At 52.2% G+C, this 21,917-nt stretch overlaps 2 protein-coding genes across 2 annotated transcripts; one reads left to right on the top strand and one right to left on the bottom strand.

The window, feature by feature from the left end:
• Positions 1 to 211: 211 nt before the first annotated feature.
• LOC141738344 (tektin-3-like) lies at positions 212 to 6,513 on the bottom strand. Its single transcript, XM_074573541.1, has 6 exons — positions 5,935 to 6,513; positions 5,346 to 5,429; positions 5,049 to 5,119; positions 4,546 to 4,768; positions 2,817 to 2,971; positions 212 to 428 (listed from the first exon to the last, which is right to left on the bottom strand). Exons 1-6 carry the CDS (start codon positions 6,511 to 6,513, stop codon positions 212 to 214), a joined length of 1,329 nt encoding a protein of 442 aa, XP_074429642.1.
• Positions 6,514 to 7,172: 659 nt separating this feature from the next.
• LOC141738343 (uncharacterized) lies at positions 7,173 to 18,433 on the top strand. The gene is made up of 7 exons (XM_074573540.1): positions 7,173 to 7,199; positions 8,197 to 8,295; positions 8,420 to 8,658; positions 8,891 to 9,021; positions 9,933 to 10,221; positions 10,943 to 11,769; positions 18,068 to 18,433. Exons 1-7 carry the CDS (start codon positions 7,173 to 7,175, stop codon positions 18,130 to 18,132), a joined length of 1,677 nt encoding a protein of 558 aa, XP_074429641.1. The 3' UTR covers positions 18,133 to 18,433.
• The last annotated feature ends 3,484 nt before the right edge of the window (positions 18,434 to 21,917 follow it).

Raw genomic sequence — 21,917 nt, 5'->3', positions numbered from 1 at the left:
ACTTTCTGGCACACTGTGAAAGAGCAGTGGAAAGAGAAAAACCAAATGACAAAAAAAATCCTGGTAGACCATGTAACACACAAAATGGTCATTTAATTTCTACTCAGGGCTTTCTCCAGGAAGTGAAAATCTAATCATGTGTTTTCAAAGCATCTTATCAAAACTGGGGATCCCTCCCGCAACAGAGAACGTGAGGTTGGCTGAGCCCAGCCTAAACAGAACCCAGCAGCCGCGCAGTGCTGGGAAAGGTCTTGCGCATTCCCATGCACTTCTCCTGGTCGATGAAAAGCGAGTTGGCTTTGACGGCCAGGTCATGCTGCAAGACCGACTTGGCACGAGCCAGCATTTGCAGGGTGTCCTCGGTGTCTCTCAGCCGCTGCTGAAGGCTCTGGACTGTCTCATTGATTTCGTGGACCTCGTTGACAAGGCTGGAAAACAGCAAGGAACCCTCATTAACGGTACCATCACGTAGGTGGTTTCTAGCATAGAATCATAGAATCATTTTGGTTGGAAAAGTCCTTTAAGATCATGAAGTCCAACTGTTAATCTAGCACTGCCAAGTTACCACTAAACCATGTCCCTCAGCACTACATCTACCTGTCTCTTAAATTCCTCCAGGGATGGCAACTCAACTGCTTCCCTGGGCAGCCTCTTCCAATGCTTGACAACCCTTTCGGTGAAGAAGTTTTTCCTAATATGCTATCCAAACCTCCCCTGGTGCAACTTGAGGCCATTTCCTCTTGTCTTAACATTTGTGACTTGGGAGACAAAACAAACAACCACCACGCTACAACCTCCTTTCAGGTAGTTGTAGAGGGTGATAAGGTCTCCCCTCAGCCTCCTTTTCCCCAGGCTAAACAACCCCAGTTCCCTCAGCCACTCCTCATAAGACCTGTGCTCTCGACCCTTCACCAGCTTTGTTGCCCTTCTTTGGACCTGCTCCAGTACCTCATTGTCCCTCCTGTAGTGAAGGGCCAAAAACTGGACACAGTACTCAAGGTGCGGCCTCACCAGTGCTGAGTACAGAGGTACAATCACTTCCCCAGTCCTGCTGGTCACGCTATTTCTAATACAAGCCAGGATGCTATTGGCCTTCTTGGTTACCTAGGTACGCTGCTGGGTCATATTCAGCTGACAGTTGACCAACACCCTCAGCTCCTTTTCTGCCAGGCAGCTTTCCAGCCACTCTTCCCCAAGCCTGCAGCATTGCATGGGGTTGTTGTGACCCAAGTGCAGGACCTGGCACTTGGCCTTGTTCAACCTCATACCATTGGCCTTGGGTCATTGATCCAGCCTGTCCAAATCCCTCTGTAGAGCCACCCTACCCTCAGGCAGATCAACACTCCCACCCAACTTGCTGTCATCTGCAAACTTACAGAGTTGATCCCACTTGATCACCTTGTCCAGATGACTAATAAAGATATTAAACAGAACTGGCCCCAATACTGAGCCCAGAGGAACACAACTTGTGACCGGCCACCAACTGCATTTAACTCCTTTCACCACAACTCTTTGGGCCTGGCCATCTAACCAGTTTATAACCCAGCGAAGTGTACAGACATCCAAGCCATGAGCAGCCAGTTTCTCCAGAAGAATGCTGCGGGAAACAGTGTCAAAAGCATTCCTAAAGCCTGGCCCTGCTGATAGGCCCCTTAGGCACAGGATTTCCCCCATCAGCGCACTCAGACTAACTCGGACTCCCCATTTCTGGCAGATGCATGGGAGAGCCGAGGGCAGAGCTCCTCCAGACCTCAGTGGGGAGGCGTGGCTAAGTCTGCGCGAAGGCTTTGGCAATGCACAGGCACGTCTCCCAGAGCAGCTCGTGCCACCGAGAAGAGGGATCATAGAGTCATAGAATCATTTAGGTTGGAAAAGACCCTTGGGATCATCGAGTCCAACCATCATCTCCACTCTACAAAGTTCTCCCTTACACCATATCCCTTAACACCTAAACGAGTCTTAAACACATCCGGGGATGGTGACTCCACCACCTCCCCGGGCAGCCCATCCAGAGGGATGAGCAGCTGTGGTGTCCTGTTCGCCTTTGGTTTTGCAGGTTTGTTGGTTCCCCCTCCTGGATTTCCCTCTGCAAGGGTCCTGCCCACACCCACAGATGCACACACAGCAAAACGGGACAGCTGGGAGAGGCAAAAATTGAATGGGAAACAAGCGGAGGATGGAGAAAACAACGGTGTGCGAGATGCTAAACAGGCTCTGGGGCTGGGTTTCACTTGCTTCTAAAAGGCTCCATCTGGAGTCTTGCCCAGCAGGCTCCCTGGAGGAGGTGTGAAGTTTGGGGTGCCTCACAGGAGGTGCTGCTGGGCACTCAGGGCAGCCTGCTCCTCCACAGCCCCTCGGGGTGCAATCCCACAGAGCTCACAATGTCCTTGAAAGGGTTTGTCCCCAGGGGAGGTGAGGACAGCCCTTACTCCTTCTCCAGAGGGTGCACCCTTCCTGGAGGTTCCCCAAAAGGAAGGACCTAAGTGCTCTCAGTGCAAGCCTCTTGGAGAGTAAAGGGCTTATCCTAAAAAATTGAGCACATCCAACCGCCAGGAAGCAGGGGGAAAATCCAGCCCCTCACAGGGTGGCATCAGGCTGCTCCCAGCCATGGTGTACAGCCTCCTTTGTGGGTGCAGAGCTCTCCCAGCACCCAAAGGCTGGGATACCTGCTCATTCCTTTTGATTAGAGCAGAGCCCTTCTGGAAGGACTATTTAGGAAAAACATCCCATGACTAGTTTTGTCATCCAGTGATGTTCCTGAGTGCTACTACCCGGGACTCCTCAAGGACCCTGCCGGCCCCGTGCTCCTGCCTTACCGGAGCTGGGCAGTGTCCCGGCACAGCTCCATGTTTGGTCTCTGTGTGCGCTCTTCCAGCCGGGTCTGAGCCACTTTGAACAGAGGTCCTTGGTCCCTCATGGCTTTTTGGATGGCTTCCATGTTCATCTCCATTTGGAAGATTTCCCGCAGTGTCTGCCGCAAAAAAGAAACGCACAAGTGAAAAAATACTTTCTCAAGTGACAACATAATTTCCTTTCTCTCCTGTCTGTCTGCAGAAAAAAACAAGGTCAATAAGCAGACCCTGGGCTCAGAGCATCTGCCACATATGGAGGCACAGATCGAGCAGCAGTTTCCCTTCAGGGGAAAGCCTGGCTTTGCTGTTGCTGTCACGTCAGAGGAGGTGTTGGAGGAGTGATGGACACAGTGAGTTACCAGCTTCCCAAAGCTACTGCTTGCAGGAACTGATTGTCCATCAATAGCAAGTCAGAGAGGGAAGGTTTTTCATGGATCCTCGTTGAAGGATGTGTGCCCTGGGTAGAGCGACACAGGACTCATTTCTCTTCTAATGCTGGGGAAAACTCCATTTTTGGAAGACTCTAGTATCTGAATTTGTGAAAATATTTTCTTTATAGCCAGATAGGCTATGTGGGATTCAAGGTCTCAGTGTTTTCAAGCCTTGCCAGGTGCAGGGATGAGGAGGATCGAGGCCTGGGCATTTGACCCAGGCTGGCCAAAAGGATTATTTCATGCCATGAATGTCACATTCAATATAAATCAGAAAGTTTTCTGCGTAGTTTCTGGCTCCCTTGATGGTGGCAGTCCAGAGAACTTCTTGCCCTGGTGCCGACCCCTGAGCCCTTGCCTTCCTTCAGAAGCCATTGCGCTCACAGTGTCCAACATTTACTGTCCACTGCTGGGAGTGCACAGCTTCCTACTCCTATAATTGGCTGATTGTAACTGTTGTGTATCTTAGATTGGTATGGGGATTAATACTGGTTCTTCAGTATTATTGCTAATTATTTAGTCTTATCCTATTAAATGTATTTATATTTCAGCCCTGGCGCTTCCTTGCTTTCCCTGATTCCCCTTTGCTGGTGGGGAGAGGTCTTTGGGTGATAGAATAATTGTCTAAATGACAATAAATTGTTACGGGTTTTCTCAAACCATAACAACGTGGCACCAGCCCGCAATGCTGCAAGCCCAGTCTCCACTCAGTGAATCAATACGGTGTGGAGCACTTTTCAGGAGGCTTTCCATGAGACCCACTGGTCCGAGCCAGGTGCCCGTCACTGATCTCCTCTTCCTCTGCTTGGCAGAGCAAGCACACGGATACCCGTGCAGCAACCACAGAGCACTGAGAGTGAAAGCACGTCCTTGGGGGAGAAGCAAGCCTGCGAACCCCCCGGCAGGCAGCCCAGCAGAGGCCCAGCAAAGACTCTCTGCAGGGCAGCCAGCGCTTCTGAAGTAACTCCCAGGAGATGCAACCAGCGGTGGCCTTTTCTGATGGAAATCCCTGTGCTGCCAGGCTGTCAGCTAGGATGCGCTAGCAAAAGACAGGATCCCTTGAGATGAAATCACAGTGCCAGCTCCTCCTGCTCCAAGAAGAAAGTCCCCAGGACTTGGAGTTTCTAACAGAAAATGATGCTATAACCAGCTTCCTGCGGCCACCGTTCCTCTCCTTGGGCCAGGTCTGCGTGGAGGGTCCTGCTTCGGAGGTGTCCCTGGGAAGTGACAGTGTCACACCCAAAGGGAGGGGTTCAGGCTACCTTGGCCAGGTGGGTCTGAATCTTGCCCTTGGCGTCGGCTGTCTCGGCAATGCGGCTGGTGAAGGTGACGTTCACCCTGTTGAACTGGCACCGCATCTCGTTGGCCGTCACCTCCAGCAGGTTCCTGGTGTTGTCCCGCAGCTTGGCAGAGGCCGCCCGTTCGCTCTGGGAGCGGAGGATGTTGCCGTCTGTGAACTTGGCCCAGGACTCCGGCACCGAGATCCTGGGAGGAAGGAGAGGCCCCTGGTAAGCCCGTGCTGCTGAAGCTGGACGTGGGCAGGCAAGGACCCTGCCAGGGAGCAGCGTGGGTCAAATGTAGTTTTAATCTGTGCTTTTATTTTGACCATAGGCTGTGTTTTAGCCCCAGCCGGCAGCTAGGACCATGCAGCCACTTGTGGGTACAGCTGCGGGGTGTGGGTAGAGGTCGGGGTCTGCGGGGGGTTCACATCCCAACTGCAAAGGCCCATCGGCCCTACGGCATGAGATAAGGAGCTTCTCCTTACGCGAGCTGGGCTTTTGCCTTATCCAGGTACCGCTGCATCCTCTCCTGGCACGACCTGATGACATCCACTTCCTGGGCAAAGGCAAAACATGTAATGATGTCATCTCTTTTATTAGACCAACTAATAGAGCTGCTGCGTGGGGGAACACCGTCCCCTGGTCCAGCAGGTTTTGGGGGTTGGAAGGGTTGAGCACCTCGCCAGCAGTAAGGAGCCAGGTAGGGAACAAGGCTGCAAAGCCTCCTCGGGGCAGTTTACGTAAAAATAGCTTTCACACATGATCTGAGATGCCAAGCTTACTGTGAAGAGCTGTTTCTCCACGTCATCATGGACGAGGTCGATGCCCATCCTCTTCTCCCGCTGAAGCAAGCACTCCTGAGCGACCTGTTGGGGACATGCCATGACTGTTGGCTGCAGGGGCAGGGTTCTCTAGAGGGACGGGTCCCATCTCAAGATGGGAAGAAAAGGGAAGAAAAAAGTGCCCCGGGCAGCTGGTTTAGCTGACAATGAGCAGCCGAGCTGCAACATCAGCGTTAAAGCAACGTGAGGGAGCACACGTGTCCCTGGTGCAACTGCAACTGAATGCAGGGCCCTGTGTCAGCCTTGATGCTGACCTCACCAGAGCCTTGTAGCAAGACGTGGGCTTGTGTCTCCCAAACCAGGATTTTGGATGTGCCGCTTATAAAAATATTTGGTTCTGATGGGCTCAGAATGTGCTGATAGGAGATGCAGCAGATGGCAAGGGATTTGTTGATCACTAACTAATGGTCTCTTCCTAAAAGCTTTCTAGATGTTACAGAGCTGCAGTGAAACTTAACTGGACATCTGAGTGGCTGCAGATGTTTCAGCAGTGGGCTACAGCTTGCAGGCCACTGCACAGGGTGCTTACCTGGAGAGGGGCCTCCGTCTCAGCCAAGGCTCTCTCCAGCCTTTTCTTCATGTCCGTGAGGGCGTTGGTCTCCCCGATCATCTCACCCAGCTCACGGCAGAGCTCCGATTTCCAAAATCCAATATCATTGGCACGAACTCCCAGGTTTTTGGTGCTTTCTCCTTGTGTTTTCTCTGTCTGCTGATATTTATCCTGAATCATGCGGGAGGTATCAACTCTCAGACGCTCCGCGTTGTGCTGGCAAGTTTCTGACTCTTTGTAGTTGGTCAGGTTGGACCTGTGCCAGTCCTCAGGGGTGTACCGGGTGATGAAGGTTGTTCTGTTGGCAATGAAAGGAAGCTTCTTGCTGGCGGTCATCCCCTGGGAACTTTTGGAAAAGGGAGCCAAAGTTGGGTTGATGGCAGCTGGTTTGTAGTAGGTGCTGGGCATCCAGGGGAGGCTGGAGCTCTGAGGCAGCAGGCAGTAAGGAAAATGAGCCTTATAGCTTGAAGCCATGGCGCTGATGGCAGGCAGAAACTTGCTAGGTGTTGATCGTGGATGGGCGTACGTTGCCGTTAAGGGAGATCGACCAGGCTGCATTCTTGAACACTGCTCTTCAGGTACGTGTCCTGCACAGAGGAGCAGAGAGAAGACAACCGCACTCAGTAAGTTCCTGCACTTGCCTTCCTTCTTACAGCAACACATGCAACTTGGAACACAAACAGGGATGCACACAGCACCTACACATTGCCTGTACAGGCCTAAAAGTCTGGAAAGCAAATCCCTTCTGACAGCATCCGAAGCATTTGTATCTAGAGAAAGATCTGACTTGGTTGTTCATATCTAGCATCAGGTCTTGAAATGGGGAGAAAACCAAATCATGACTGCTCAAGAGGGTGGCATGGGCTGTCCCAGGGCCTGACTTGAGAGCAGTCTCGCCCCGGGATCCAGCCTGGCCGAAGAGGCTGTGGGACAGGCAGCGGGAAACTCACACCCTCCAAAGAAAGCTAAAAACTTTCACAATCACGACCCTGCGAGCCAGTTTGTCAGAACTGAGGGAGAAATGTCTGTGCTCAGGTCCAACAAAGACCACTGTGAGTGCCAGTTCCCTTTTGTTTAGGAAAGAGAGGAAAACCCCTTGGGAATGGACCACAGTCACCTTTCCCTGCATTTCCAGCTGAAGTAAAAGCCCCTGCATCCCCCTGGGGATAAGCCATCCCAGGGTGACACTTTCTGCCACCCCTGAACACAGACACACGATGGCAGCCCCCGACCACCTACTTTGGGTACGTCTGGTCAACAGAAGAGGTACTGGGGAGCACTAGGAGAAATGCTTGGTTTTTCAGCCCTCCCCTCCCAGCCAAAGTACATACTCACCCTGAGCCTCCAGAGGCTTGCGGGTGCCCAGGGCGGCTGCTACTCACTGTGGTGCTCTCGGGTTCGGTGGCAGCACTGCCAGACATGGCAGCATCCCCAGTGCCGTCCGTGACACAGAACCAGGGCAGCGTTGCCAGGGGCACAGGGTGCTCAGTGACTGGGTTCTGTCTGGGCAACTCCCTGCAGCCACTATGGCAACCGGATGCAGCCGCTGAGCAAGCCGGTGCTCTTGATGGGCAAGCTGGGGCCGCCCCTGGGCCAGAAAATACCCTCATGTGGCATCTTAGTTCCTGCCCTGGACAACCTATTGGCCCTCGCTGGGCAACTTGGTGCAGCCCCTGGGCAGCCAGGTGCAGCTGTTGGGCAACTGTCGAGCGGCTGGACAACCTTTTTAGTCATATGATTCACTTTTAGGTAGTCCTGAAAGGAGCAGGGATGTGGATGCAATGATCCTTATGCTTCTCCTTCTCCTTGAGATATTCTATGATCCTGGCCCACCGTATCCAGAGGAAATGTTTGCATTTGCTTCACCTTACCGCGTTAGATTAACTGTGAGCCCTGTGGATGGCTCATCAAATACTCAGCGCATACATCTGTCTTCTCATTGCCTTTCTCAGCTTCCTCTCCTTTTCCCAGCTCCTGCGCTCTGTGCACACGCTCACATGGAGCTGGCCTCCATGAGAAAGCCATGCCTCTGCTGCCAAACATCTGGCATTAAAGGGAACTCCAACTCTTTCGTGTAGACACGCAATTGATTTCACTTTAAAAGACATGTCTTCCTTTAGCCAGGTGAAGAATCAACTTCATCAAACCGAAACGAAAAGTTCAGCACACACATTGCTTTTCTATAGCTAAACCAGAGAAAATAATTGCAATTAAAGCAAGCCGACCTCTGCCCCTCCGCAGGACACACCCCCTCGGACCAGCCCTGCTCTCTGCTCCTTGCACGCTCCCAGCTCCATCTACGCCTGCTCTCGCTCCCTGCCCAGAGTCAACCGTGTTGAGGTGAATCACTGCATGACCAGGGACACCACTAATTGTTGCAGCAACCACACCCTTTTTGAAGTAGTTGCTAAATCCAGCAATAATCGTTAGATAATATTGTAAATGGCCCACGGGTGCTCTGCAGAGCACACAGAGCAGGACTTCCAGGGCAAGCACCCATGAGCACCCCGATGCAGAGAGACAGCAGGGGACACCAAAATGGATGAAGCTTTGGTCCCACCAGAGCATCCGGAGCAGCTTTTCAGGTGAAGGGCTCGTGATGTACCTAAAAGCTACAAAGTCGAGGAGAACTGGCCTGGGTAAAACAGGCAAATTCACACGCTCAGTGACCCTCAAGCAAGAAGTTATCAACTGCACGCAGTAGTAAGTGGTCCCCAAATCCCTCGTGCTCTGGGTACCACACCAAAGTAAGTAGGCTATTTCCATCATCTCCACTTCTTCAAGGAATTAAACTGGGTTCCCTAATTGTGACTACAACACAGGAGATACATTCAGATACCCGAGTACAAAAATATCCTGCCAAAAGCTGTCCATCTTTCTGTCGCAGCTCTACATTCTGGCTGTCTGTTAATCCAGCATTCCTCTGGATCATAAGCTGCCTGTCTGAAAATACCCAGATCCAGATCTTTTACAGCAGCCGTCATGAGTCTACACGGACCCACAACATTGCCCAGTCGCAGCAGTTTTACGCCGCTTTTGAATATTCCTCTCTCTCCTGTCAACACCGTACCTGCCCGAAAGGGATCCAGTGTCTAGTCAATAGCGGAATCATTTCCAAAAGTCACAGGAATTGATGGAGGATTAAAAGAAAATTAAGCTGTGTGTGGTGCATCCCGTGATGTCATGCCAAAGGACAAGGATGCTCACAGGCAGCGCAGGCTCCCGTCTGGCCCAGGGCTACTTGAAGGCTTCAAAGAGGCTACAAGACCTGATCTACAGCAGGCTCCATCTGGCCAGGAAACACAGGAGACTTTCCTGGGTTTTCCTGGGCTTCCTGCATTCTGGTGAAAATGATGAGCTGTCCATAAAGCATGGAGGGCCAAGGAGTCTGGAGGTGAGGCCTGGGCTGCTTTGAGCTCTGCACATGGCCAGTGGAAAAAGATGGTTATGGCCACGACTGAGCCCCCGGCTGCCAGAGCAGAGGCTGGGACTGGCTGGAGGAGGGCGGGGGGATTGGGCACCAAAATTGGAGGAGTGGGAGAGGGAGAGGAGGCTGAGCAGACTGTCAAGGAGAAAGAGCCAGCTTTGGAGATGGGCAGCCCCGGGAGATCATCTGGGGCTCTCCCTTCCTCTGCCAAGAGCCTCCCAAAGAGCTTGTGTCCTTTTCCCAAGCTTGGAGAAGCTCCAGTGTTTGTGCCGGCTCCTCCACAGCCCCGTGCAGCACCTGGAAGCGCCACCATCACACTGGTTGGACTTCTAGAACACCAAGTCTGCTGGCAGGCACCTCTCTCTCACGTTCCACCTGATTTATATCCTTGGAATACTGTGGTCCACTTAGACCACTCCAGATGGAGTCCGCGGTGCCTGCTAATGAAAATGAAAAAGTGGGGTGGAAGAGATGGGTTTCTTCCCCTGCAAGTGGCAAATATGTCCAGGCTGTTACAGCAAAAGGCCTTTTCTGACTGTATCCTGAGCAGCCTTCAGCAAAAGGTTAATTCTGGCATGTTTTGGGGAGAGGAATGGTGCTCAGACTAACAGGCAAGAGGAGGAAAGCCGCTGGGGTCTCTGCACGCTGAACCCTCCCCAAGGTGTGCTCCAAAAGGCACCTACGGGCCATTTTGGTTTGGGGTTTGAGCCAGTGACAGCTGGGATTGCAACCTGCGTCCCCAACAGTGATGTGCCAGCCTCTCACTTTTCCCCGAAATCCCACGGCTTCTCCCTGACCTTTGCCTCACACAGCTACAGCCCAAGGCACAATCGCTTTGCGTCAGTCCTGGGAGATGGAGGGGGGTGAAGCGCAGTCAGGGAGTTGTTACCTGAAATAAAAGCTCTCGAAACCAAAAGTAGTTTAGAGAGGAGATAGTGCTTTATTCGACGTCGGGTGCCAGGGGGAAAACCCACAAATCTAGCACACCTTACCGGGGATATTCACCCATTATTTATACACAAAATAGTCTCAGAATTCCGCCTGCCTAATACATAAGCCACCTAGGCTTACATAGTCATCTTTTTCCACATGTGTGTTAAACTTTGCTGCTTCAGCAAAACACTTCTGCGCAAGCGTGAGCTTCTCGGTGGTCGTTTGGGTAAGGAGGCCCTTCCTCACATTATCCTTTTGAGGTATTGAGTCGTCTCAGGACAGTAAACGTCTACTGTAAGTTTGCCAACTTCTTGAGGATGCTAAGGATGTTCCTTGAAGTAGCCACGGCTCTGTCCTAACGGGTACAGGAGTACATACGTGATGCATGAAAGAGCCTTGAAGTGATTAACGACTTCTTGTTATCCCATCCTGGGTGACGAGCTACTTCTGTTTGTCTCCTCATTATCACTGTCTGTAACATCAGCTCAGCGAGCAACTGTTTTCTCACACAGTCAGAAGGTCAGGAATTAGCTATTTTCTCACACAGTCAGAAGGTGGGTAAGAAACAAGCAACATTTTAGTGAGCATACTGTTCTGAACAAAGCAGAGGCCTGTCTGCGGCCACAGGCGGAGGCTCGGGAGGGGCGGCGCGGCCCGTGCAGCCCCCGCCCGGGCAGCACCTTCCCCGCCCGAGCAGCACCTTCCCCGCCCGAAGGCCTGTGAGGGCGGCGGCCCCCGGGCAGGCCGCTGCCGAGCCCGGCCCTCGCCTGCTCTCCGCCAGGCCCAGAGCGCTGCCCAGCGAGCCCTCCTCCTTCTCCGCAGGCCTCGGGCTGCCGGGCGGGCTTGCGGGGCCACCAGCCGGCTGGGGCGGCCGTCGGGGCTGCAGCCCCCGCTGCCCTTGCCGCGCCAGCGGCCGCTGCCGGGGGCCGGCGCTGCTCAGGGGCAGCTCGTCGGCGGCTTCCCGCCCCTGTCAGCCACCGCCGGGGAGCGCCGGCCCCCCCCGGCTCTCGGCCGCCCCTCGGGGGAGCCCAGCCGCCCGCCGGCCGGGCCCTCCGCAGGCACGGACCGCCCGAGGGTGCCGGGGGAGCGGACACCCCCTCAGGCAGCCGGCGGCCATGGGCAGAGGCGGGGGAAGGCGCCGGCCCTGGGCTGCGGGGCCGAAGGGGGAACGCGGCCCCCGGGCACCCCCCGCCCGGCCCGGCCCGGCCCGGCCCGGCCCGGAGCCGCCGGCAGCGGCGTCCTCTGGGGCAGCTGGTGCGGGAGCGTCGGGGCCGGGGCGGGAGCGGCTTTTCTCCGGAGGCAGCGCGGCTCCGCTGGGCCTGCTGCTGCGGTGGGTGACAGCCTCTGCTTTGCCGGGGTTTTGCCTTCTCCCCCGCTCCTTTCTCCTCCCTTGCTGCAGGCGGCACGGTTTGGATTGCTGCAGGCATTGCCCGGCGCCAGCTCGCCTTGTGCCGGTAAGTTATTCCCAAACAGCCCTTAATGCGAGGGGGAAATGGTACTTGAGAGGTAGCTCCTCTGGGGGTGGAGGATGGGAGGGTGTTTGGGTCCATTTGTCAAAGAACTTGTCGCTTTCACGTCAAGGCAAAGAGAAATGACTGAGGAAACAAAGCCCGTTCTCAGGTAGACATCTCTTGAGCACATAAAAATGAAAAAAGCCCCCCGGCTCGTTGCTTTTGCCTGCTTTTGTTAGCACGGATTATTTTCCCTTGAGCAAGCAATTCTTAAATAGATTTAGACGTATTCTCTTGCTGTTGGAGAAGATCTGTCAAAGTCTGTTCCTGTCGTCTTCTGTTGACGGCAATATTTCTGGGCATGTTTCAGTGGCTTGTTCTGAGAAGTTTCCTTTCTGTTCCTTCTCTCATTAGAAACAGGAGCAAATAGCCCTTTGTACATCTTTCTCAGATGCGAATTGTCTGTTTGTTTTCTCCAAGTAGTTTTATGTACTTCATTGACATCTGCAAAGGTCTTCCTAAAGTCCACTGTTGTGAGTGAGAAGTGAATTGGAGCCTACGGAAATAGGCTTAGAGAAAAAAGTTGTCACTTCTTGAGTTAGTGTTAGGATGTGCTCTGAATTGGGAATTCCGTGGGTGATCTTATGAGAGCAAGGACGACAAATGCACTCCCTGAGACATTCCTCGATTAGTGTATGGCACAGCAGGCATCCACAAGTCCATTGAATTCTTTCTGCTGCTATTGTACGTGTTCTATGTAGAAACATAAGTTAGCAATTTGCAGGGCTTCCTGCAGACTAACTTTGGCTAGATCTAAACTCAAGAGAGCAGAAATAATTTTAAAATTGTTTTGTAAATTTTTTTCTCTTTTTTTTTTTTTTTTTTTTTTTTCTCTTTCCAGGGCTTTTAATTGGGTTTTATGCCCTGCTGGGGCAGGGAAGGATGTGAGGAGGGACGAGGGGTTTTGGGACTGGTTGTCGTAGCTGTTTGAAGAGTGCAGTTTGTTGTTTGTGTGCAGTGTCTTAGGGCAAAGTGAGGCTTGTCAAAGGGGCAGGTGTCTGTGTGTTTTTCCAAGAGCCTTGCTGTGCCCAAGTGAAACTGGGAGGATTCCCTGCGCAGGCTGCTCTGCCCCGACTGCCTGTCTCCCTGGGCTCCATTCCGTCCATCCCTCTAGATGTTAGAAAGCAAGCCAGCTTCCATCCCATTTTACTTTTTCCTTGAAATCCAAGAGAAAAAAGGTGGGTAATGTATGTGTAACCATATGTTACAGATATGTATGTGTAACCATGCATGGATACAAATTGCCCTTGAGTACCTTTGAGGTGAGAGCGATTCTACTTCCTTGCCCTTGTGAAATAAGGAAAGTTTTTTGTGCTTTGTCCGAGTGTGCTTGGGTCACAGTTTCACCAACTAAGGATGGCGACAAGCTTGTGATTGGTGTGGGAGGAAGTTCTTGTTTCTTGATTGCTCTGCTCTATGGAAAACTTGTTTTGCAATCCTTCACATGGTGGAAACATTAAACTTGCTGGGAAAACCTGGGAGGTGGAAATGTATGTTTGGCTGAAATCTCTTCCTGGAGGCACGTGTTCATGTGCATGTAGCGTTTTTAAGGTGAAAGTGCCAGGGAAATGCTGCTTTTCAAAGGTCTTTGTGTGATGGGAAGTGGCAGTCCCTGTGCAGGTTAAGCTGCCCCGTGCTCCCTTTGGAACTCCCTGTCCTAATCTCTCTCCCTCTCAGCACCATTATCTGTCTGGTTTTCCAGGCTGTGAAGTGAAACTCTCAAGTTCTGGGAGTTTTTTGCGCTCTTTCTTGATTGCAGAGTGGTGTTTTAGCTTGAGAGCTGTGTGCTCTCTGTCTGCTCTGCCTGAAAATGCACGTGAAAGGAGTCTGCCTGGTTTGTACGCCTCTGGGTGAGGTGGCCAGCAGGCCCTTTCCGTGGGGTGGCTGGTGGTGGATGGCCAGAGTGATGGTCATCAGGAATTCCTGCTGTTGGTACTTGCCCTGTATCTGCTTGGGTCCAGGGGTGGAGATGGTGATTTCTGTGGCATCTCTGGGGTCTGGCTCTTGCCGCGAGACCTTTGATGTTGCAGGGGTGGGCTGCTGTGAGCTAAGTAAGCAATCTCTGACGAGAGTGCAGTGCTAGTTTTTGCGTGGCCAAAAGCCTGGCAATGTTTTTACCATGCAGGGTTGCATACCAGGTTCATGAGCAGCTCCCAAAGGATGAGATTCAGATTGCAGGTCCCTTCCCTGTAGGACGTGAGCAAAGAATGAAAAGGCACGGAGAAAAAGGACACTCTGCAAGTTCTTCATGCGAATGTCAGCGCTGCTGCCAAATTAAAAGTGATGTTTTCCTCCCCCGTTAAAGCTGACGTTCCACGGGAGAGGATGTTTTACATGCTGCTGTGCGTGATGTGTAGAGCAGAATACTAAGCCCACTTAGTTGATATTGATTCCCCCCCGACTCCCAAAGCTGTGATTATTACCGGGCCTGGATGCTGTTGCTACTGGGCATTTCCCTTGAAATGTACTCTGGAACGGGGTCTCTGGGATTTTCAGACTTTTTTATTTGCCCTTATTTGCTGGCACTGTACCACATTTTATTAGTCTACAGGACTTCCCTTCCCCTCTTCCCCTCCCTCTTCCCCTTCTATTTCTTCTTCCCTTTCCCTTTCCTTCTGGCAAAAAAAGACTTTTGGAAAGAGTTACAGAGGAAAGTTGCAACAAAATCGTGTCACCTCAGACAAATCTTACACATTAACTGCGCTTGCAGGTGGCTTGGCATGTGCAAATCCTCAGAAGTGAATGGTAGCAGGTGATAACATGGCCAAAGCCAAGAGGGTTCTGTCAATTGTAAAACAAATGTGTGAAGAGTCTTAGGATTGCTTTGATGGAATCAAGAGTTGTAATAGGGGGTCCTTTTGCCACGTTCTCCCACGGCATCCTCCAAAGGAAACTTAGGAAGTGTGGGTTAGATGAGTGGACAGTGGGGTGGCTTGAAAACTGGTTGAAAGCTAGAGCTCGGAGGGTCGCGTTTAGGGGCACAGAGCCCAGTTGGAGGTCAGTGAGAAGTGGTGTTCCCCAGGGGTCAGTAGTGGGTGCAGTCCTGTTCAATCTCTTCCTCACTGACCTGGAGGAAGGGCTAGAGTGCAGCCTCAGCAAGTTTGCTGATGATCCAAAAGTGGGAGTGAGTGAGTGATGATCCAAAAGTGTCTGACAGAGCAGAAGGCTGTGGCGCCATCCAGCGAGCCCTGGACAGGGTGGAGAGCTGGGCGGAAAGAACCGTTCTGAAATTGAAGAAGGGCAAGTGTAGGGTGCTGTCCCTGGGGAGGGATAAGCCCACGTACGAGTAGAGGTTAGGGGCTGAGCTGCTGGAGAGCAGCTGTGTGGAAAGAGACGTGGGAGTCCTGGTGGACAAGAGGATGACCGTGAGGCAGCAATGTGCCCTTGTGTCCAAGAAGGCCAATGGCATGCTGGGGTGCATCCAGAAGAGCGTGGCAAGCAGATGGAGGGAGGTCATGCTCCCCCTCTACTCTGCCCTGGTGAGGCCGCCTCTGGAGTGGTGTGTCCAGTTCTGGGCTCGCCGGTTGCAGAAGGACAGGGAACCGCTGGAGAGGGTACAGCAAAGGGCTACAAAGTTGATGAGGAGACTGGACCGTGTGTCTTAGGAAGAAAGGCTGAGGGATTTGTGTCTTTTTAGTCTGGAAAAAAGAGGACTGAGGGGGGATCTTTTCAACGCTTCTAAATACTTGAAAGGCGGGTGGTCAGGAGGATGGGGCCTGGCTCTTTTGAGTGGTGCCCAGTGAGAGGACAAGGGGTAACGGACAGAGACTTGAGCACAGGAAGTTCCATGTAAACATGTGGAGGAACTTCTTTACTTTGAGGGTGTCAGAGCACTGGAAGAGGCTGCCGAGGGAGGTGGTGGAGTCTCCTTGTCTGGAGACACTGAAAACCCGCCTGGACGTGTTCCTGTGCAAGCTGCTCTAGTTGAACGTGCTTTGGCAGGGGGGCTGGACTAGCTGATCTCCAGAGGTCCCTTCCAACCTTTCTCATTCTGTGAATGTGTGGGACGAGGAGGTGGCTGGAGGCCAGGGGTGATGAGGGGAGCTGGAGGGTGGTCCCTGTCTCCAAGGGACAGCCTTTCTCCTGGGCAAGCATGATGGGAGAGCGGAGCAAGCCCCAGGGAAGGGGCCCTCAGCCCCATGGACCCTCATCCTTCTGCCAACATTTGGGCACGTTTCAGGCCACAGGCCCCCCATGCCCAAACCTGCCATATTTGGCCACAGGCATGAGTCACAATCGACATCACAGTGGGCTCCTGATGTCAGCAGCCACCTCACTGCCTGTTGCTGGGCACCTATAAAAGCAGGGGCCTATGCAGCTGGCCCCCAGTTTGCTGAGCTTCCTGGCCCTGCGATGCCAAGCATGGCTGGAAGGAAGAGGAGCAAGGCGGATGGCTGCCCACCTTGGTGTGGGACGCCCCAGAGCTGCGCCCTGCAAGTGCGGAGGAGGAAGGCACCTGCCAGGAGCAGGAAGCGCAATCAGCGCAGGAGGAGGAGGAGGAGGAAGATCAGGCCTCATGGCATGAGCCCCATCCTCCTGGCTTCTGCCATCCACGGCATGCAGTGCCTGGCTCTGGGCCCAGCAGGTAACAGGGTGCAGCCCGAGCGCGTCTGCCTGCCAGGGAATGGTGTGAGACCCAGGCATGGGCATCAGCTGGCAGCATTGAAGAACAATGCACAGGCCACGCGTGTCAATCCAGCAAGGCGTGGCGTGTGGCTAACGTCTGCCAATACATGGCTAACGTCTGCCAATACAGCAGGGAGCAGCGTGGCGCCCGTGGCAGTGGTTCGACCTCAAGATCTAGAAGAAGCCATGGAGGTGGACTAACCTGGAGACATGGAGGAACCCATGGAAGTGGATGCAGCTGCACAGGGATGATGTGGCATGACAGCAGCACACCCTGGCTCCTTCCATGAGATGGCACCAACGGCCTCGCAGGAGCCACTGGGCCAGCTCCCTACAGGCAGCTGAGCCTCTGCACCCAACTTAGGTGGGAGAAATAAAACTCTGTGGACATCCTGCAGGGTCGCCTGCAACATCTCCCACCAATAAACATTTCTTTTGTTGATAGTCCAGGGTTGCACGGGCCCTTCTTTCCCATCCTCCCACCACCAGCCCTCGGGAAGTGGTGCCACCTCTTCTGCATGGGTAGATGCTGGCATCCCGTCCTGGTAGAGGTGTCTGATGAGGAGCTTGGCGGGGATGCTTTGGAGGAAGTTGTGCGATGGCAAGGGCTCCTGCTTTTTCTTGGGTTTGTTCTTGGCTTTTTAACTGGCTTTGATTGTTTGTGATTGGTTTTCATTGGTTTTTGAGTGTTTTCTTGGCCAGCCTTGCCCAAACTTCCTTGTGTCAGTGCGGAACTCTTGTGCTAGCGCAAAGGAAGAGCTGTGTGTGCATCTTGAATGTTTCCAGGGCTGGGGCATCTTTGGTGCCCTGTTGCTATTGTGTGGGCACAGCCAGGGTGGGTCTGGCTTCTTCTTCAGCCACCCCTTGGTTAGCTGAGGCGAGGGCTAGCTGAGGACAGCCACCCCCCACTGGCTTTCTCCTCCTCAGAGTGAAACGCTGCCAAGTCCAGGCCCCAATAACCTGGGTGGCGCTGCAGGGGAGTCCAAGAGACTGTGGTGGTCTGCAGTGGTCTGTGAGGGTCTCCGGTGGTTTCCAACGGTGTCTGGAGGTCTCTGGTGGTCTCCAGCGCTGTCTGGCGGTCCCCGGTGGTGTCCGATGGACTCTGGCGGTTTCCAGCGGACTGCAGTGGTCTCCAGTGCAAGACCACCGGAGACTGCCGGATGAGGAGAAATAACTGGACTCCAGACGATCCAATGTGAATCAACAGAAGCCATTTATTAAGCATGGATCATCATCTTTTATACCCTGTGTTGTAGCCGTACACGCGACTCGCTTATTTCTGATTAGCTAGTTACACTGTCCACGCGCTGTGCATGCAGTTCGTTCACACATCAGATGATTGGTTACAAGAATTCTCATAGTAAATTGCTTAGTCATTAGCACAACATGTTTTCTACCTTCTCAGTTCTCGTTTTTCCCATGTACTAATTCCATCTTCTACCACCTGTTTTGCTCTTAATCTAATCTCTCACAGTAGGGAGGCTGGCTCACATGGCCATTTTCTCTCAGATACATTCCTTTTTCTTTTTTCCCAGTTCCCCTTCCTGGGTGGGGAGGGGTCAGCGGGTGAGAGAATAACCATCTAAACGACAATAAATTGTTGTGGGTTTCTCAGAGCAGAAGAGGGAGTTATGTTGGAGCAGTTACAGGAAGAACTTGCCACCCACAGAGGACCGCTGAGACATTCCCAAACAAGCGGGGCTTTCCCAGGAAGCCCCCTGTGGCTGCCCTGAAGGTCCTCCCCCTTCCCTGCCTCGCACCACGCAGCAGGGGAGGGAGCAGAGCCCATCTCCAGGAGTGCTGACCACCTCTCTGGTGACACCGGGAGGACAGAACAGGGTCTCCGCACGCCTCCCCCAAACCCATCCTCCCAGCCCAGATCAGATGTGGACCAGACACTGCAGCCGGGCTTCGGTGAGATGATGTGCCACCCCCATGCAAGCCCCTGCCACGGCAATGGTGGTGGGAAGCTGAGGGACCCCTGCCCGGCAATCCTAGTCCTTCACAGTCCACAAAGTGGTGGTTATGGTGGTGTCCCTTCTGAGCTGAGTGAGGGGTTGGTGGGCAGGGGAGAAGATGGGCAGCAATTCAGATGTGCCCTGCTCAGCTCAGGCAGGAGCCGAGTTCACGGTCTGCGATTTTACACCCCGAGTAAGACCGCCCAGACCCATGCTTGGCCACGAGACGGAGTCTGCCTCCTGGAGTGCCCGTTTTGGGGTGGGAAGCAGGGACAAGCTGCGAGGTCCTCAAAGGAAAGTCATCTCCGCTCCCACCATGTGCCTTTAGGTGCCCTGTTGGCATGCGCATGAGGTTCCCCAGCCCGGCACGCTGGAGAGACGGCGCTTGGGTGAAATACAGCCCACCGGCTACGATGCACCATAAACGGGACAGAGAGGTGCTGAGAGCTGTTCCCGTCCCGAGCAGGAAACCAAAAGGGATAATCCACAGCGAAGCCGTGAACGTCACCTGCAGCTCTGTAAATTACAGGGAACAAAAAATGCAACCGGTGTGAACCAGTATTATGAATGCACCTTAACTACAGGCGCCGCATTGTAACGCGTGACCTTGCTGAACTGGGGCAGTGGGAAAGAGCGAGCGAGTTTCAGCCTCAGAGCTACCCGGCGTGAAATATAAGCTGTTTTTCCAACCGCTTCTGCTGCCACGTGCGATCCCACTCCATAGAGAGCGACTGTACAGAACGGGCTGACCGGCTAAACACACACGAGTCATGAGGCAGCTTTGTTGACAAACGGACTCATATTTAGGGGGAAGGTGCCCAAGGCAAAGAACCGCCAAGATTAGCCAGCGAAAGCCCCAGCAAAGGCGCGCTGTGGGGAGTCGCAGCGCTGGAGCCTGGGATAGCGCTGTGCCACCCGGCATCATCCCGAACACATGCGAAATAAAGAGATTGAAATGCCAGGTTAAGTATATTACGCTTTCCATACCTAAAATTAGGGGTATAGCTAAAATTACCAATCCTTCCTCCAGCCCCAAAGTTAATTGTTCAGTTTCTTATGCCACTAATTTGAAATATGCAGCTTCAGCATCCAGGTGTGTGAAGCTGCTTTCACACTGAAGCTGCTCTAAAGGCACAGACTTTGGGTAACGCACAATTAATGAGCTCAGATTCTGGAATGATCTGCATTCACTATCGGATCAGAGATGGGACTCCAGTAATCCATGTGTATGTCAATGTCTGGTAACGGGATTCTGAATTTACATGCACCAAATATCCTAATTTTGAGTCATTACACATCAATGTACTGAGCAAGAAGCTCAAAGGCGCAGTAAGGAATTAAGTCCTGACCATCAGCTGCATAAATCACAGGCACTGAGAAGTGTAACTGATGTAAAACTGCACTGTAAAGACATGCCAGGAATTACGACGTACAGCCTCTTGCACATCCAGCTGTTGTTGTATTTGCCTTTAGAAAAATGGGAATTTTTTGCCATATACGGGAGACAGAGAGGGAAAAAAAAACCCATTTAATGTAAGGTGCAACAAGAGACTCCACTCTAAAAAGAAAGACTCTCAGTCTGGTGGCATTAATTTAATGAAACTGTCACTTTTTTATGTGTTTGGTTTTTGATGTTTAGAGATCACAACAGTTTGTTGTTGTGTTATCTCACACCGCCCCTCCCGAGCCTCCGCCTGTGGCCGCAGACAGGCCTCTGCTTTGTTCAGAACAGTATGCTCACTAAAATGTTGCTTGTTTCTTACCCACCTTCTGACTGTGTGAGAAAATAGCTAATTCCTGACCTTCTGACTGTGTGAGAAAACAGTTGCTCGCTGAGCTGATGTTACAGACAGTGATAATGAGGAGACAAACAGAAGTAGCTCGTCACCCAGGATGGGATAACAAGAAGTCGTTAATCACTTCAAGGCTCTTTCATGCATCACGTATGTACTCCTGTACCCGTTAGGACAGAGCCGTGGCTACTTCAAGGAACATCCTTAGCATCCTCAAGAAGTTGGCAAACTTACAGTAGACGTTTACTGTCCTGAGACGACTCAATACCTCAAAAGGATAATGTGAGGAAGGGTCTCCTTACCCAAACGACCACCGAGAAGCTCACGCTTGCGCAGAAGTGTTTTGCTGAAGCAGCAAAGTTTAACACACATGTGGAAAAAGATGACTATGTAAGCCTAGGTGGCTTATGTATTAGGCAGGCGGAATTCTGAGACTATTTTGTGTATAAATAATGGGTGAATATCCCCGGTAAGGTGTGCTAGATTTGTGGGTTTTCCCCCTGGCACCCGACGTCGAATAAAGCACTATCTCCTCTCTAAACTACTTTTGGTTTCGAGAGCTTTTATTTCAGGTAACAACTCCCTGACTGCGCTTCATCCCCCTCCATCTCCCAGGACTGACGCAAAGCGATTGTGCCTTGGGCTGTAGCTGTGTGAGGCAAAGGTCAGGGAGAAGCCGTGGGATTTCGGGGAAAAGTGAGAGGCTGGCACATCACTGTTGGGGACGCAGGTGACAATCCCAGCTGTCACTGGCTCAAACCCCAAACCAAAATGGCCCATAGGTGCCTTTTGGAGCACACCTTGGGGAGGGTTCAGCGTGCAGAGACCCCAGCGGCTTTCCTCCTCTTGCCTGTTAGTCTGAGCACCATTCCTGAGCACACTGCCACATATACACCTTACCTAGTTATGACTCACAAAAGTTCAGACATCACTCATTTTAAGCCTTGGTGAAGACTGCCTGCACATGATTTTATTATTTTTTGTTTGAAATCAAAGTATAGGAAAGGGAAGAATAGGGAAGCAGGAAGAACAGAGAAGCAGAGACTAGGGAAGGAGGTGGGATAGCAATTGCTGTCCTATCGTACCCTGCACAATTCTGTTTCAAAAAGACTTTGCTTGAAAGGTCTTTGTGTTTCCACTCCTTCTGATCGGAAATACAGCGCAGGTTATCCTGGCAAACTTTTACTCAAGTTCGGCTGCCGTCTGGAACTGGTTTTCAGTTGACTTGCACAATAGCAACTACATCAACTTGTTATAAAAAAACTAACACACAGAAATCCACCTTGAGCAAGTCAGAAGTAATAGTACCTCCCTAAAAACATAACAGTTGTAAGGAGGACATGAAGACATCAGCGGAGAGGTGATACCAGGGGCGGTACGAGTCTATTCTCTCATCCCTGTCTTTCAGCATTCATTTCCATGGAGCATTTTTAACCTCCTGGGAACCAAATTTTCCTAACCTCATCTCCACTGAAGTAGAAACACTTGTACTATTAAAGCTTCTCATAGTGAATCTGAAAGAGAAAAGGCCATATTCCAAGCCAGACACTGCAGTTTCGTGCTCAGAATTATTACGTTCTCTTAATTTCTTTTTTTGCCACCTCCAGGGACGGTTAAAAATTTAAAGTACTTATCGCCTCCACAGCTCCTTCTGATGCTGCGATAAGTTAAAAAATTACAGGCTGATGAGGAAAAAAAGGTGGTCATGCTTAGC

Source organism: Larus michahellis, chromosome 2 (assembly GCF_964199755.1).
Source record: "Larus michahellis chromosome 2, bLarMic1.1, whole genome shotgun sequence".
Taxonomy (NCBI): domain Eukaryota; kingdom Metazoa; phylum Chordata; class Aves; order Charadriiformes; family Laridae; genus Larus; species Larus michahellis.
The sequence above is the reverse complement of the archived record's forward strand: the minus strand, read 5'-3'. Positions and strand labels throughout refer to the sequence as shown.